This window comes from Centroberyx gerrardi, chromosome 16 (assembly GCF_048128805.1).
Source record: "Centroberyx gerrardi isolate f3 chromosome 16, fCenGer3.hap1.cur.20231027, whole genome shotgun sequence".
NCBI lineage: Eukaryota > Metazoa > Chordata > Actinopteri > Beryciformes > Berycidae > Centroberyx > Centroberyx gerrardi.
In genome coordinates, this window is record NC_136012.1 from 11017108 (window position 1) to 11034639 (window position 17532).

At 41.8% G+C, this 17532-nt stretch overlaps 1 protein-coding gene across 1 annotated transcript in view; it reads right to left on the reverse strand.

Annotated features, from left to right (window-relative positions):
• Nucleotides 1-17532, reverse strand: part of LOC139923588 (testican-1-like) — an 82328-nt gene that overhangs the window by 17437 nt on the left and 47359 nt on the right. The window contains exons 5-7 of the mRNA XM_078289218.1: nt 5114-5228; nt 3279-3411; nt 1524-1644 (exon numbers count right to left, since the gene is read on the reverse strand). Of these exons, the coding sequence (XP_078145344.1) occupies nt 1524-1644; nt 3279-3411; nt 5114-5228 (369 nt within the window). The remainder of the gene's footprint in view (nt 1-1523; nt 1645-3278; nt 3412-5113; nt 5229-17532) is intronic.

Consider the following 17532-nt stretch of genomic DNA (forward strand, 5'->3'; position numbering starts at 1 on the left):
AAAATGTTTTGTTTGATAGTTGTGACACAATTCTAATTCCAAAAGCTCTCAGCAAAACAAACAACTCGTTTCCATGGAGCAATGATGGAGATTGATTAGTTAGTGGAGTGGAATTGCTTGCTCATGTTTCTGATAAACATGGTACAATATTCCACCTCTGTCTCCTTCTGTGAATTAATGCCAAGCTTTCTGAATAATGACATTAGGATAGATAGATAGATAGATAGATAGATAGATAGAAAGAAAAAACAGACAGAGAGAAGAGTGATTCAGAAAGATAGAGAAGAGAGAGTTTTTGTCTCTGAAATCTAGGGAACATCCCATCAGGACACCATCCATATTCATAACTTAATCATTTCTGCTTCACTCAGCAACACAGACACACACGCACACACACACACACACACACACAGACACAGAGAGAGAGAATCTGTATAAATATATAGGATGATAAACAAACAATCACCCAGTTATCTATCTAACACTTTAATCCTTACACATAAATATGTAGATCCGGAGATGGAAGTGATGTGTGCTGTTCATGCCAAATGCCAGATTAAGCTCTCCTTCTCTCTGACACATACACGCACGCACGCACGCACGCACGCACGCACGCACGCACGCACGCACGCACGCACGCACGCACGCACGCACGCACGCACGCACGCACGCACGCACGCACGCACACTGTTTCCAAAAGCATTGCTTCCTGCACAACAACAACATTCAATCATACAAGCATTCAGTTCACAGGGAATGCTCACTGATTAATATTCCTATGGACAGGGCAAATTGCAAAATAGTGTGCTTCATTTCAGTACCTCTTGTGTTAACTGACTGATATACACAGATAGATGGAAAAAACAGATTGACACAGTATTATCCATTCATCCATCCATCCATCCATCCATCCATCCATCCAGATAAATGGACTGAAAGAAAGAAGTGACTGGCTAACAGATTGGCTATAACTAGCTGATAGATTTACTCTTTGACAAGCTGACAGACAGATGCAGTAGTGGACAGAGAGACAAAGAAGACTGACTAACAAATTGTACAACTTCTTTCCAAAGATGCAGTCATGTATGTAGCCAAAACCTCCTTGATGAACCCAGAAGGATAAGCAGCCAGAGAGCTAGCTACTCACCAGTCTATCTAAACAGAGAGCTAGCTACTCACCAGTCTATCTACTGAAACAGAAAGCTACACACCAGCCTATCTATTTAAACAGAAAGCTACTCACCAGTCTATATATTTAAACAGAAAGCTAGCTACTCACCAGTCTATATATCTAAACAGAGAGCTAGATACTCACCAGTCTATATATCTAAACAGAGAGCTAGATACTCACCAGTCTATCTATCTAAACAGAGGTAGTTACTCACCAGTCTATCTATCTAAACAGAGGTAGTTACTCACCAGTCTATATATCTAAACAGAGGTAGTTACTCACGAGTCTATCTATCTAAACAGAGGTAGTTACTCACCAGTCTATATATCTAAACAGAGAGCTAGATACTCACCAGTCTTCTCAGTCTTGTGTGGAGGTTTGTTGGGTTCCTGACCAGGCAAACAGGGACATGGTCCTTCACATTTCACTGAGGTCACTTTCCCAGACAGACAGCCCTGGAACTCCAGCTTACACTGTAAAAATACACAAAGAATCATGGGTAATGGCATCTATTTGTAGACATTAACTCCAGCTTACACACACAAGGATCTTTGGATATAGCCGCCTTTATATCGCAGATGTAGAGGCCTGGAACTCTTACCACACAGATAATGAAGCATAGTCTTTACATGTTTGATATGTAACTCTAGCAGAAACTACAGCATAATGGATGTTTTTATGGGTTGGTGATATTATTGATTCTTCACAGAGCAAGGTGAAGGAGTGACTTGCTGAGGCAGGATTGGTCATTTGTCTTCGATGATGAACAGATGTGTCCATTAGGCAGCGAGAGTAGACACACCATTAGATACGCAGATGCCCAATGACATTCTATCATTCAGAGAAATACAAACTCAACACAGTACAAAAAGAAAATTAACTACTTAGAGTATCACTCTCTTCTCAGATAAGTGAAGGGTAAGAAATTGTTTGGACTGGTTGAGAAAAAAAAAATCCAATCACAAAATCCCTCCAAGAGAAATAATAAAAACTTAAATGGGTTATGTAAATTCTGCCTGTGAGGGGCTGGAGACAAGTGTCGCCAGTGTGAGACCATGACTGTGCATAAAAACACACACACACACACACACACATTACCAAAAAGCGCCTTACACAGTCTTAGCTTTCTCCCGCTGACACTGTCATTTCCCACATTCTAATTTAAATCCATCATTTCCTCCCTGTCACCTCTTTGATAGCGCTGCTAATGTTGCTTAATGGAATTTGCTGACAAAGGAACAGCGCTCTGTCCTGTTCTCCACATATTGAATTAGCTGTGTGGGGAGGGAGGCAGAGAGAGAGAAAGCCCAGGAGATAGATGAGCTCCCCCAGCTTCTACCCAGTCGCTGTCGGCACACTGAGAAGCTCCCACAATCTCTCTGGGTCTGTCTCTCTCTCTCTCTGGGGGTTAATATGCTTTTAATGAAACACTTTTGTTGTTTTAACACCGGTTTGTTTCTTGGTGCAAAAATAAAGAAGAGGAGAGGAGAGGTGGAATAGAGAGACTGTCCTACCCTCCACCTCCTTTTACCCTTGCTTCTTTTCCTCAACTCTCTCCATCATCCAACTACCTTGACATCCCCTCCACCTCCTCTTACTGCTACTGCACCCCCCCACCCCCCACATTACAGGTGTTTGGGAGTGGCAGAGCGGATGGTCAACGTCCTCATGATTGGGCATTTGTGTGTGACACAGAAAGAGTGAATGAGACTGCAGGAAGAGAGACAGAGAAAGAGAGAGATGGAGTTCCTTCTATGGAATCCATCCATGCAGGGTAAGGTAAAAGGAAACGGAGGATAAGAGGGAAGGAAAGAGCAGAGGCGAGAAAGGCAAAGGCAAAGTAACACACAGCTGAATAGAAACATCAAATTTATTTATTAAGTAAAACAAACCATAAAACGTAGAGGAAGAACATTACAACTGATAAAAGTTCTGTCCCAGTAGATTTTATGGTTGAAAACAAACGTAATTACTGCTAAATGAGAAAAGGAGAAGAAAAGGGAATGGCACACTAGGAGAGGCGGAATGAGAGTCTAAGAAAAGTAATAAGAGAGAAGAATGAGAGAGTGTGAGACTGAGAGGGAGAGAAATGAAAGGGAGCTCTCACCTTGGAGGAGTAGGTGTGTCCGTCGGATCCACACACAGGACTGAGCTGGAGCACCGAGCACGGCCTACATTTCCCATGAGCACCAGCTTCAAGCCTGTGTTTGTGGCCTAGGCTGCCTTTCCTGGGCTTCACACTGAGAGAGAGAGAGAGAGAGAGAGAGAGAGAGAGAGAGAGAGAGAGAGAGAGAGAGAGAGAGAGACAGACAAATGCACAGAGTCAAATTGAACAAGCATGTAATTTGTGATAAGCTGCAACCATTTTGGATACATATTGTATCTCTGTATCCTGCGGCTCTGTCTGCACAGTGGATGTTTTTGAAATTCTTGGGACCGACAGACCGACCAACAGAGTGACTTATACTAGTTGCTGGTCACAGCTAAAAAGCATTTAGAGAGAAATGTTGTGCTTCTCAAAACATTCTTCAGCACTACTCAGTACAAAGTAAGAACTTTCTAGACGGGTAAAATCAGTATAGTACTGATTTTCTGTATAGTACCGTTTTTCTGCTTGTTAGGGTCAGTGGGAGCTCAGAGAAACCTGATTGGCCCACTGAGGCCTTTTCAATATTGAGTGTAATTACATCTGATCCAAATCTGCCAGCAGTCTCCTCTCTAAGTGCTCTCACAGAACGCTGCTGCCTACTGATCCATCAACCAGCGCCGCAACAAGAGCCAGCCGCCCGATAGAACAAAAACCCTTCAGAGAGGAATTAACGTGACGACGGCAAATGATGGAAAGTGAATATCAATAACTGAAATGAACAGGGTGAGATTCCACACCGACACCCAAACTCTTTCTGTGTCTCATTCTCTTCCTCTCTTCCTTCATCCACCTTCCTTCTCCTGCCCCTCTCTTATCAAGTCTTCCTTCCTCCCTTCTTCTTGTCCTCCTTGTAGCTTGTAAACCCAGCAGAGCAGAAAAGCGTTTAACACGTCTGTGTGTGCTGAAGTGTTGGATTTCCCTGCTTAGGATATCCATGTCTGCTTGCACGCGTGAGTGAGTGTGTGTGTGCGTGTGTCACAACAGAGTGTATTGGGCTCTCAAAGCAGCCCAGGGGATGCTGCTGTGAAACTCTCACTCTCACAAACCCAGAGAAACCCATTACAAATGACTGACCACGTATACATACTTGGGTCTGCCTTTTAAAACCAAAAGCTACAATGCTCCTGCTTGTGGAAAAGTGTTATTCTTACTAGCCTTGTTTATTTTAGATATATAAAAGTCCAAGAGTCAGATTATCTACACAAGAAGCCACTCGTCTGTGTTAGAAGGTTGGGAGGCACTCTCAGAGGAAGGATTGGACACAAATGAACTCTGACGCATCTCATTTTCAGACTTATAGGGCAGAAGTAGCCGTGACATCCAACCAGTTCCTCCAGATCATGGATATATTGGAGTTAAGAGGAAGAAGAGGAGGGACGGAGTCACAGGATCAAGCACAGATTGGCAGCCACACCTCTGTCATTTCTGCCCCACCCTCCCGTAATTTCTTTCTCTTCTCACTCTGTCAATCAACATCTCTGTCGGGGTAGGTGGAGAACCCACATCAAATAAGACCACTGGGGTTTTGCTGTAATGAGCTGGCAGCCTACTGTGTCAAAATTTATTAGAGAGGTCTGGGAGAGACATTATTATTATGTGTTACAGGTACAGTAATATTCATGATTAAAATTGAAGGGTATGCGACATACCCTTCAGTTATTCCTGAGTAACAGAACAGCGCTATGGTTTGTGATGTAATGCAATCAGAAAGTTTAATCTTCTGTTCTTGTTTTGTCCTGGCATTGATCTTATTCAGTACATTGTGGTTTACAAGTGATGTGATTGGTTCTTACCTCTGGGGTGGTTGCTTGTGATTGGTGCAGATGGCTGTCTGGTAGTCATGGCTGACACACACCTTGTGAGGAGGGCAGCGCACCTTCAGACAGGGGTCCTTGGTGGAGTCTGGACCTACAGGGAGAGAGCAGGGACAAACTTCATCTCTCGACTGTGAAAAAAATGAGTTTACGGAAACGGCAAACAAAACCAAAGCAGAGAATCAGCATTAATGGTGTGTCCTGTTGATCTCATGGATCAATCTATTTACCTGGAAGCTATCAATCACCTCTGCTGATCCCATGGTCAAACCTTGAAAACTGTCTATGCTGTGACTGCATGGGGTCAGATCCCAGGTCAAGTCTGTCATGTTTCCATGTCTCTTTACTCTCCTGTCCATTTCTACTGAACTTTCTGATGAATTATTGAAGGATGGACTCCACACTGTAGCAAACCTATACTTTTACTATCTTGAACTGAAGATGACTTTGTATTTTCCAAATGGTACATTCTCACAAAGCAGAATAAAGACTATATATTGACAAAAAAGTATGACAGAAAGTTAGAGAAACAGAAAGAGTTATAGAATAGCAATAATAAAAGGTATAAAGTAAATGTCAAGTTTTCTGAAGTATCTTAATGAGGACTGTTATTTCTGAGTGTCGACCCTATCATCTTCCACATCAATCTCCATGGTCACATTGTCGCCGTGGCAGCGAGGCACAGCTGGCTGCTGTCCAAGGTGACAGAGATCAGAGCAGCTCATTGACTCTGGGCACTGTGTCATTTCATGCTAACAGCACAAACCCGCCTACAGGTGACAGACAGAGAAGAAAAGAGAGAAGAAAAATAGAGGGTGGAAGCAGATGATATGATCGGTCAGAAAAACAAGGTCACCACATCAACAACAAGGCCCGTTTGACCCAGCTTGTGTGATGAGAGGATGAGTGAAAGTGTGTTTCATTCAGATGAAAAATCCTGCCTCCCGCTCTGATGGATTCAAGCAGTAAGGGCGAGTTAAGACTGGTTTCATTTCATTTGTCTCCGCTGTGGCACTCAGTTAGATGATAAAAGCGATTCTAGTGGTGGAAATTGCTTTATGTGGTAAGGCTGATTCTGTACGCTATTGTGAATGTTTCATACATCTGCTGCTAATTGTGACTATTTTAGTGAAAGTTGAGGCATAGGTCCTTCTGTGTCACGCTTGCATTTGATGCTACAATATGTTGGTGCGTTCTGTAACTTGCTTGTATCCATATGAAAGTATGGATGGGTCATATTGCTAATAAAAGGCACTGAAATCAACCCGAAATTAAGGTAGTAGGCCTAGTAGTTTGTACTGTATGTTACAGAGTGAGCTATGGTCAAAATAGGCTTTGGAAATAACGTTTTGATGTTGTAATAATTATTAGGCCCCCCCGACAATGATTAAATCCCCGCCCACTGATTTACATCTAGCGCCGGGTCTGGGTGGAAGAGTGGTAGAATAAGAGGGACAGAAAGAGAGAAAGGGGCAGTAAAAGAGAGAAAAGAGCTTTCAGTTTGGATAAAGTGAGGATGAAAGAGGACAAGCTGACATCAGGCAGTGGGCTCTGGATTGATGGTCATGGTGGACCTGTCAATCAAACAGGCCATATCAGATGTGTGTGAAGAAGACAGTCCTTCATAATGACTAAACAACAACTACAAAGAGACAAGCTAATAACATGAGATCAAAGACAGAGGAGAGGACGAGCTCATCTTCCTTTAAACTACACACACATACAGGCCGCATGCCGTCACCATGGTGAAAGCACTGAAAATGATTTCAAAGCCTAAGCTGATTAAGACTTGTGTACAGATCAAAGCCCTGTGCTATGTACAAGTCATTAGCATGTGGCTGCTAACTTTACAAGACGAGAGTGGCCTTGTCTCCATTAGGGGCCTAATGGCTTGTGTTTGAGCCACAGCTGGTGTCTGATATGAACAGCGACTAGTCTCTGACCTGATCACACACTGCTGCAGCTTACATGCCGCTTTATTACCGCTAAATCACACTGTTGTGTCAGCCACACACGTAATATCTGTTTATTTGTCTGATCCTCGCAGAGTAAACACATAATCTCACAGTTGGACATAAGCACCATCAGGGTCTACACACACTTATTATACACACACCACAGGTTTGCATCACTCAAATTGAGAGGGAGACTATTTCTGGTCACAAGGTACTATGCTTCATACAGGGCTGTTAGAAATAAAGTAGAGTCCTATTGCAGAATAAAGATGGAAAAACACATCAGGAAGTGACAGAGGGAAAATGAGACCCACGCACAAGCAATAAAGATGTCAAAGCTTATTTAGGTAGACTCAAGGGAATAGATTCACAGTGCTGCGTACATCTTTCTCTGTCTGGGAAGGAACACACTCAGTCATATCCTGTCTATCTGTGTGTAAATGGGGGTCACACACCTACCGACATGCAAAAACCCATAAACAAGCACATGTGTCTCACATTTCTCTAGGATGCAAGCTTGGCGAGGTGATATGTCAACCTTCCTCCTGATATCTGTCTGTTTTGCGGCGTGTTTCTATCTTCTGTTTATTTGGGCCGGGCCTCGGCTCCATCTATCAGCGCTGGAGGAAACTCATCTGATTTCTCTCCTCTTCAAAATGACTTTGTCACCGTGAGGAAATGAGAGATGGGAGGAGGAGGAGGAGGAGGAGGAGGAGAGAGAGGAAAGGAGGGAAAAGGCAACTTAAGATGAGTGCGTGCCAGAAGCAATATAAAATCAGACACACACCAATGCACAAGTGAGTGTAGTGAGTGTATGTACTGATACAGACACACACACAGTCATACATAAACAAATACCACCATATGGTAAAACAATCATGAGATTCAAAGATATTCTGAATGCAAAATCTCTTTCTGTTGATGGCAAATTATAGACAAAATAAAGGAAGCTGGGAGGAGCCAAAAAAGGCCAAAAAAGATCAGCAAAGTAAGGATGAGAAGTGAAATGACTGAATGAATGTCTGAACCACAGAAGAGAGGACAGCAGAAAGAGATAGTGACAGTGATGAAGAGGAGAGGGGGGGAAGATGACAGGAGAGGTCAGGAGAGGAGAGGAGAGGAGTGGAGTGGCACTGAAGAATGAAAAAACATGAGAAGATGGTGTAGAAAAGAGGAGAGTTTTATCCATTGAAGGCTTGAGTGAGCAGCATTGATTGATTAACTAACCAATCAATTCTATTACAGGGTCACTGCACCACCGCTCTCTCCATTCCCCTCTTCCTCCCTCATCTCCCGTTTCTTTCTCTCTCTATATTTCTTTCATTCACCTCTATTCTTTTCCCTCTTTAATTATTCATAAAACTTAGATACATAGAATTTCATAAAAACTTCACAACTTCACAACAGCATCCCGCATCTCATTCTGGAAGGCATGTGTACTTTATGAATGATCTTATTTTCCTTTGTAGATAGCGTAAATAAATATTCGTAACAGTTTCTCACATTTTGAGAACCACGGCAGATACCGTGACAACTCTATCAGGAGATTTGAATGAATGAGGTTCCCAGTTGCTGTTAAATGAGAGGAGAGGTTGCCAAATAAACAAATGTGTGTGTGTGTGGAATGAATGCGATGATTCTTCATCAGAGGCTGCTTGGTAGTGAGGCTGTGAAAAGACAGCGCTTTGAGTGAATTAGCTGATAAGAGAGGAACAGAGAGGAAAAAGGATGTGGGCTGAAAGTGTGTGTGTGTGTGTGTGTGTGTGTGTGTGTGTGTGTGTGTGTGTGTGGGTGGGAGTTGGGGGTGGTGGCATGATACAAGTAGCAGCTCTAGACAGACGGTACAGTGATATGGTACAGTTGTGTAGAATAGATGAGTACACACAAAATCCGGTTCTGATATACTTGACTAATAGAGTACAGCTATGATGGACTTCATACAAAAAAAAGACACTGAGCTTAATTTATCAAGCAATGTAATAACAAGTTCATACTAGAAAATATCTCTATTCAATCATAAACACCTCATCTGCAGATTGGCACTGAGCCGTTTTATGTTGTATTTGGAGTATCTATCATTTTAACAATGCTCCTCTTCTTTATATGAGAAATGCTGCTTGATTGTCTTCCAGTTTGTTCACATAACTGAGAGAAAATAGTCGTGTGTAGGTGAATGGTAATAAAGTCAGCATGTTGGTGTTACAGTGGATACCAATGGGGGGTTGGCGCACTACCTATTTCTGACAGTTTTCTCAGAATTAGGTGTAATTATTCATATAAATAGCACTGTCGGAATAGAGAACCACCTTTAAAATCTGCAGTGCAAGCACTGTACCTCTTCCCGTTTCTATTCACTGCACATTGTGTGTCCATTCCCCTGACTATGGATGAAGTAGGTTCATATATTGACTTTCCATCCACCTCCACTCTCTCTACAGCACAGTCTACAGCACAGACCCTCAGGGAGCCACAGGGCAAACACAGCCAGCCAGAAGAGAGCTAGAAACACGGATGACAATACTCACCTAGCACGGGAAATGAAGCGGCTCATTCCAAAACTCCAATCATACACATGTTGGAAAGGACATCTGAAATGCCTACATTTTATTACTCAATGTTTTAATAGGTAATTTTTTTCTTTTCTTTCTTACATAAAGTCTTTGAGAGTAGATTTTTGAAGGATTTTTCCTCACTTTTAATGACATTCCATAATTGGTTTCCACTCCAGCAGGCATTTTGTCTGTATGGTTGTCACTTATTCGGCTTTCGGAAAGAAACTCTCTAATTTGACTTCAGCTATGAGGAGTGGCTGTACGGATTTATAGAGCTGATATTGCTTGTATACATAGTATCAAGGTTACTTCACCGTACTATGTGCTGACAGCCTTCATTCACACAGAGGGTATGTTGTGAGTGTAAAGTCACAGATTTCATACAGTATGTTGGACTACATCCACTGATGCAGATCCCTTCTCCAGCCCTCTGGCTACTGTAGGAGTTTATTGTAAAGACTGAAATTTGTATACAACAAACTCCCACACACTGAAACCAATCGTATGGTTTTGTGTAAATAACAGCTGACACAGAAGTATAGGCACTGGCAGAGTTAGAATCAGCAGACAGTCATTAAATCATAAAGTAAAACAGTAGAGGATTATGATATGTAAAGTCATGGTTTTGATCCCTGCTTCCACTGGGAAAAAGATAGAATATGGATACAGTTACTGAATCAGTTTTAACAGCATTAGTAACAGCGGTGCTCTAGAATTGTAATGCAGTTCATCAATTTGAACTACAAATACATCAGTTTTTCATGGAGTCAAGGTGTTACAAAACCTCATTTCAGGGAGCTCCAGGATGATCCAGGCATTAAAAACATCCCCATTACCATTTAATTGCTGCAACACTTCCAACTGGGCTCCTGGCAGAGAAACGCATTACAGCCTAAGCTTTAAAATTTCATTACAAGAAAGGTTAAGCGTGAAACACCTTCCCCTCTCCGGAAACTGGACTCATCCACTTTATATTTATTTCTTTATTTATTTTAGTAATGTTCTTTCAGAGAGAGAAAAAAGATGGGTAAAAGGCGAGGTGAAGATGAAACATTCTTCCTGCGTCCTCTAATGCTGGATGAAGGCCAGAATGGAGAGCTGTGATTGGATAACAAAAAAGTCAGAGTCCAATAGGAAAGGCCACATCGCCAACATGCCCTGTCAGAGAGAAGAGGGTGACCTCAAATTAATTGCTACTGAGCTGGACATGGGTCAACGGGGTGTTTTTACAGTGTGTGAGTGTGTGTGTACTTCTAGCATTGTGAGTACCAGTCTGAGTTTTAGACCTTCGGAGTGAGGACATTTTTGTGAAATGAAGTCATTTTGGCCGAGCCTAACTTCTTCAGGGCTAATTGTAGGGAATGCGGTTAGGGAATGAATGTTGTAAGTGGAAGGTCCTCACAAGGATAGAAGTACAAGGATGTGTGTATGTGTGTGTGTGTCTGCACACGTGTGTGTCTTCATCAATATCACATGCTTCTTTGCTCATTGTTCTCCCCAGTTATTGCTTCTGAAGAGAAAATAAACAAGTTTAAGATTAAATAAACGAGCGCTTCAACAAGCGTTCCCACAGGAGAAATTCTGACTGTTATTTGAAAAATGAGCATCACTTTCAGGCTTTGATACACTAATTAAAAAGGTGTTTCTCCTGTTTCACCTGGGGGGAATGCAGAGAAAGAAAGAACCAGATTTGGTGGGTATAAAATCCCCTTCTCTCTGCTTTGTGAGCGTTCCTCTGGGTGCGACTGTTTGGCCTGCGAGAGGCACTGGAGCGAGGGATGACAGAGGAATGATGGAGGGATGAAAGCACAGAGAGACCCTCTGGGAGGATGGAGTGATAGAACGGAATTAAACATCCAGAAAATTAATTATTGAAAACATGGCAAAATAATATCAGTGTGGATGTAACTGAGGAACGGGGAAGATAAACAGAGGCCATTTCAGATTGAATGTCAGGGAAGAAACCCCAGTGGCTTATGGGGCTGAGAGAGAGAGAGAGAGAGAGAGAGCGAGAGAGAGAGAGAGAGAGAGAGAGAGAGAACACAGACTTTGCTCTGAGATTTCATGGAGGCTCTCTATCCATTTACAGACAGTGAATATTCAATATGTCCAACCTACATTACACAGACAATGTGTAAATCTACAATATACAGAATGCAATTTTTTGGAAGTTGCTGCGGAAAGCAATGCTTTTTTAAAGGACCATTATGAAAGTAAAACCAAATGGCCTTTTGGAGGAAGCTTCAAGGCAGAGGAGAAAGTCGGATCTCCCTTGAGATTTATTCAGTCCAGTCTTTATTATAATCCCAGAGCGAAATATGGTTTGCAGCAAAATCCATCACAAACAACACCAACACACATCGACGCAGTGCAAGCACATAACAACCATTAAAAATAAATAACAAACATCACTCAAACACTGCAGCAGTCAAAAGTGAATGAATAACAGAGTTCCTGGCACTGGGGATAAAGGAGTGTTTGTATGGGTTGCTTCTCATTCTAGGAAGCCAGCGGAGACCAGAGGGAAGAGCAGGGAACTCTGCATACAGAGGCTGATTGCAGTCTGAGAGAATGGACTGAGCTTTCTGCATGACTCGTCTGTCAAATAGATCAGGCAAACACATCTGTCTGACTCCAATCCTTTTCCCACTTCGCCATTCAGGGCATTCTTCTACTTAACACTCAGGTTAGCAAACCAACATATCATAGAAAAACAAAACTGACTCGAAATGAGAAAATATTTCCATGAGGGTCTTATCAACATTGAAAGACCTAAGCTTCCTTAAACAAAACAGGCCTTGTTGACCCTTGATTTGCCCTGAGGGATTGGCCAATGGTGTGGCGCGCATGCACACACACACACACACACACACAAACACACACACACAGCGTCAGCTGCCAGCTGACTAACTACTGTCCTGTTTGGACAGTCATGGACAGAGAGAGTGAAATAGTTGCCAGCAAGCCTGGAGACACACTAGACAACTTCAAATCCAAAATGATTTTGAAAACGCATTACATCACACACATAATGGATTTCACAGATTTTTTGTTGAATATACTGTATGCTCACACACTTAACGATATAACTGATATTGTCCTGCTGAGTCCAAACATGACACTCATGTCGGGACCTGTAGTCTCACAGGAACTCACACAATCCAATGTGCATTAATATGCGCTAGAAAACAAACGAGAATATGGGTAAAGTGGCTGGGGAACAAAATGGAATGTACTTTCCAGTGAGAGCTGGAGGTGAGCAGGCTTCATTTGAAAAACGTTAGGGTAGTAATTTACATTCATTGTAGGACAAGGGTTCCTACAACAATTCCTTTAAGCTTTTAAGTTCAAGGAATTTAAAGATACACATTATTACCATTAACATAACTTTTAATACGACACTTCTGGCTAGAGGTGCACCAATACCAATTTTTCTGAACCAACATCAGTACTACTTTATTAAGTAGACTGGCTAATATGAATACCAATCCGAGTACCACTCAATTAACATCCATGCTACCCAATATTGGCCCATTATAAAACAACATAGCAACAGCAAGTGTTTCATTTGATCAAAATAGGCACTGAAAAATGTGTGACAATCCTCAATCAAATAAAAGACAATGCTAATTTTTTTAATAGGCCTATAAAGTACCTAAGTGAATATAATGTAAGGGGGATTCTATAGTAAATGAAAGAAAAAAAAATTCACCCAAAAAAGTCCTTTTTGCACTATATTTATTCAAACATTACTTAATTATTCTTTTTACATAAAGTGTGACAAAATTTACACTTTTGTTTTTAAGGCAGAATCGCCTCACAGAAAAAAAAAAAAAAAATCTAGCATGCATTTCATCAAACAAGGACAGAGGAAAGGACACTGCACTTCCTCAGCAACAACCAATCAGGCGCTTGAGACACACCTTGTATTTCTCAGGGCAAAATCCAGGGGGTGTCAAAGACGTGGCTGATATTGTTTACACATAAAGCTCTGCAGGGGCTGTTCAATAAAGCAGGAGCCTGTCAGGGGTCTGGAGAATTACTGCTTGATTTGACCATTTTAAAGATTGAAGAAGAAGACATGGGTTGAACCTGTGGCTCTGTGACCAGTGTGTGAGCTAAAGACTGATGCCTGAGGCAGGGTTACCTTTGTGTGCGTTTGTGTGTGTGTGTGTGTCCTCATGCATGCATGCAGGCAGGAAGGTTATATTTTTCCTATTACAGAGGCAGCTTTGATGCCTGCTATCGAAATCCCTGAGAGAAAACACATTGACTTCTGAGAGAAACAACTAGCTGTTAGCTGCTGACAGACAAGGACTTGGTGTTAGTTTGACCTTTAATTCAATGGCACTGAAAATTTCAATGAAAGAATACAAATGACTGATGGTGTGTGTTAGAGACTGCTCATCAGGGTTTTCCTGGCTAAAAAGAGGCTTAGCTTATAGACAGTAGTTTTTGGCATGGACTAACATAACACTCTCCCATTTGATTCTTTAAACTTTTAAATCCAATTTTATTCATATTTCCAAGGCTAAGAGGACTGGGACAGGTCCATCAGATGGTCAGTATTAATTCATCACTTACTTCCCAACAGGGATCTTTGTAAGTGTCTGGAATCTCGCACTTTGACTCCACTGGCATTGCCTTCACAATTTCAAGTATTCCTTTTGTTATGACAGGATAAGCTCAATTTGTAAATTGTTATGATTAATACATTTTTTTTTAGATTGAATCAAATGTCATTATGCCATGATAAATCAGACATGTAGGCTACAAAACCTTTTTCCCTAAAATATTAAATGATCCCCCCCCCCCCCCCCCCCCTCTTTTTTTTCTCCCCCCCCCCCCCTCTTTTTTTTCTTTTGACTTATTTGGGAAACAATGAATGCATCATTTTTAGTATTTTTTAGTAGTTTTTTAAAATTTTTTAGGCTCTCTACTTGGTAGCAATCTACCAGCTACAAAGATCCCTGTCTGTCACTCTACAAACAAATTACACACTTGCAACATTACCATGGCTTTTCCCCGTCATTCACTTCATTTTCAAAAGTCTATAGAAGTGATTCCACTTTGGCTCGCTCCACCTGCCACCTGTTGCTGCTTCCTCTCCTGTCATTACTGATAGGATGTCATGCACCCTCTGTGGGTGGAAGGCTTAATCACATCACAATCCACTCTTGCAACCCTCTTAAATAGGCTTTTATTTAAATGCAATTTTCGAGTCAATTCAAATTCAATTTTCAAAATTACGGTTAGGCAGCCCGCCCAAGATTTTACAATACAGGAAAAACCCTGCTCAGTGTCTGGTTACCTGAGTTATTTAAACTGGGATCACTCTCTCACCTGCACAGACAGAGGCAGATAAGAGTGGTCTGCTTTGTTGCATTTGGCCTGGTGCCTCACCTTCAGTGTCAGAGATAATTGTCTTTGGAACTCTGCCAACATTTGAAGCAATATTCCAGTTAGTTTCAACATGGGGGCTATTCAGCACTTGACCGCCATGAAAACCAACTATTCACCAAGATCGGATGCTGGACGAGTTTGTAGTTCATTTGAATGAGGCCACAAAAATAGCCTATAAACTTACATTTAACACGTTTATGAACAGATTCAACAACAGATTCAACAGATCAATTGACTGTTGCCAAATAGCATTTTTATTGATAGAAGAGAACATAGTGGAGGGATACTATTTAGGAGAGATAATTCCTGTTTGGGAGACCGGATCTACTTTTATTTTTTTTAGTATAAACCAAGAATAAAAATGCAAAATGAGGACGGACCCAGGACTACTTTGTTGTCTTAAAAGCGGAATATGTTGTTGAATCTGTTCACAAACATGTTAAATGTACGTTTTCAGGCTCATTCAAATGAATGGGAGGTAAAAATCCAAAACGCTACAAACTCGTCCCATGTGCATCCGATCTAGGTTATTAGTTTATTTTCATGGGTGTATTAGTACTAGTATATACTGTATGCCTTACATGCAAGTCTATTATCCATCCAAGCAGGATGTGAGGGTGACTCAACAGGCAATAACTTCTCATTATCTCTCTGCCTCTCCATGCCGACCTGCGGTAAACATCGCCCTCTCTGTCCATGTCTTTCTCTCAGCGGGCCAGCCTCAGTATGTATAGTCTGCAGTGCATCCTGGGATAGCATAATGCTAATAAGCAGCAGACAGACGTCGTGCCTGTGAGTCAACAGACAGATTATTTGGCACAGACTCTGTAATGTCCTTTTGCCTACTGGAGTTAGACACAGCTAGGCACCCAGCTTCCACTCAGCCCTGTGTTAATTAGGGCACAGCAGCGCGACTGGGAGGCCATTCTGGCTCCAGGCTGTAGACCTCCTCCAGAGACAGTCCAGGGCTATGGGACTGTACTGAACTCCCACATCACTGCAGATTGACAACTGACTGAAAGTCTCTCTCTGTTTCTCAGAAATCATAGTCTGTTTCTTTTTCCTTAAGCGGTATTTAAACTTTTTCTTCCATCTCATTTATCTGCCTTTTATTTTCCTCAGTTTTTTGTCTTTCATTATTTTCCTGCAGTTTATGCACATTCCTGTTTGACTTTCTTGCTGCTTTCCCTATTTTGCTTCACTTTTCTTTCCTTGCCTCACTTTCCTCACTTGCTCTCCTTTCTCCCTCCTCAGTTTTCTGTCTCTCCCTTTCCTCCATATCTCACTCGCCCTGTGTAATCTTTTTTGCTGAGGTTAAATATGGTAATGTTGGCCATGCTGCAGTACTCCTTATGGTGCAGGCGTCAGTGACCTAGAAGGCCAGAGTTCACCTGTAATGACTGACCAATTATAGCCGGTGAGCAGAGCAGAGAGTCTGGATTGGAGCTGGTAGACTTATAAAATATTGAACAGTCTCTCTCAGGACTGCCTAACTCAGATATACACAGAGCATAGAGTCATTTATTCAGTATGACTCTCTTTGTATCTCTGTCTCTTATACTTGCTTTAGAGTAATTTGCCTTGGAGGCCATCTCTCCGTAGGCTTTTTCTTTGTGACTCAATCATACAGTCTGATACTGCAGTCTAGCATGTTAGTCTGCTATCCAGTTTGCCAGTCTGTCAGCTACTTAGAGGTAAAGATACATGTCAATTCACCAAACCAAACGAGGCTAATCCAGGACACACACACACACACACACACACACACACACACACACACACAAACACATGGCCTGTAGGTAAATTGAGTGGTAAGCAGCATTCATTTCAATAGCATCTTCTCATGGAAGGTGACATGACACTCACATGGAAAGTGGAAGGCCCACTAAATGGAGACAAGACCATTTGGTCACATTTCAGGCACTAACATCTAGAGTGGACAAGGAGAATGTATGGAAAAATATTAACTAAAGATGTAATCTATTTTCAAACTGCCTAAAATCTCTCCCAAGATAGGGACTGACCAAACATAAACCAATGACATACATTTGATATTACATTTGATGATCTCTAACAACCAAAATCTACAGAAGATTTCAGCCCATTATGTCTAGATTAGCTTGTTAGCCTCTAATCTACAAGCCCAAAAGCCTGAACTGAGGCCATGTTAGCCTTTGTAATCACATGTTACTATAAATACTCTGCTGTTTTTTGAGGAGGTCGATCTTTAAACCAGCGTATTACTGCCCACACGTTAACTGCTGCTAAATCCCATATTACAGCTTTCATGTTAGCATCCACTAACAGACCATGATGTTAGGATTGAAGCTAGCTGGCTAAAGCTCCATATTACTGAGGGGCTAGCTTTGATCCTCCTGTGTGAATTAGCCATGCTTTATCTGACTCAGATGACAGGCTGTGGGCTTGGTTATCTCTCTCCTCTATACTGACATCTCTCCACACTAGCTGAGACAGGGTGGAGTGATAA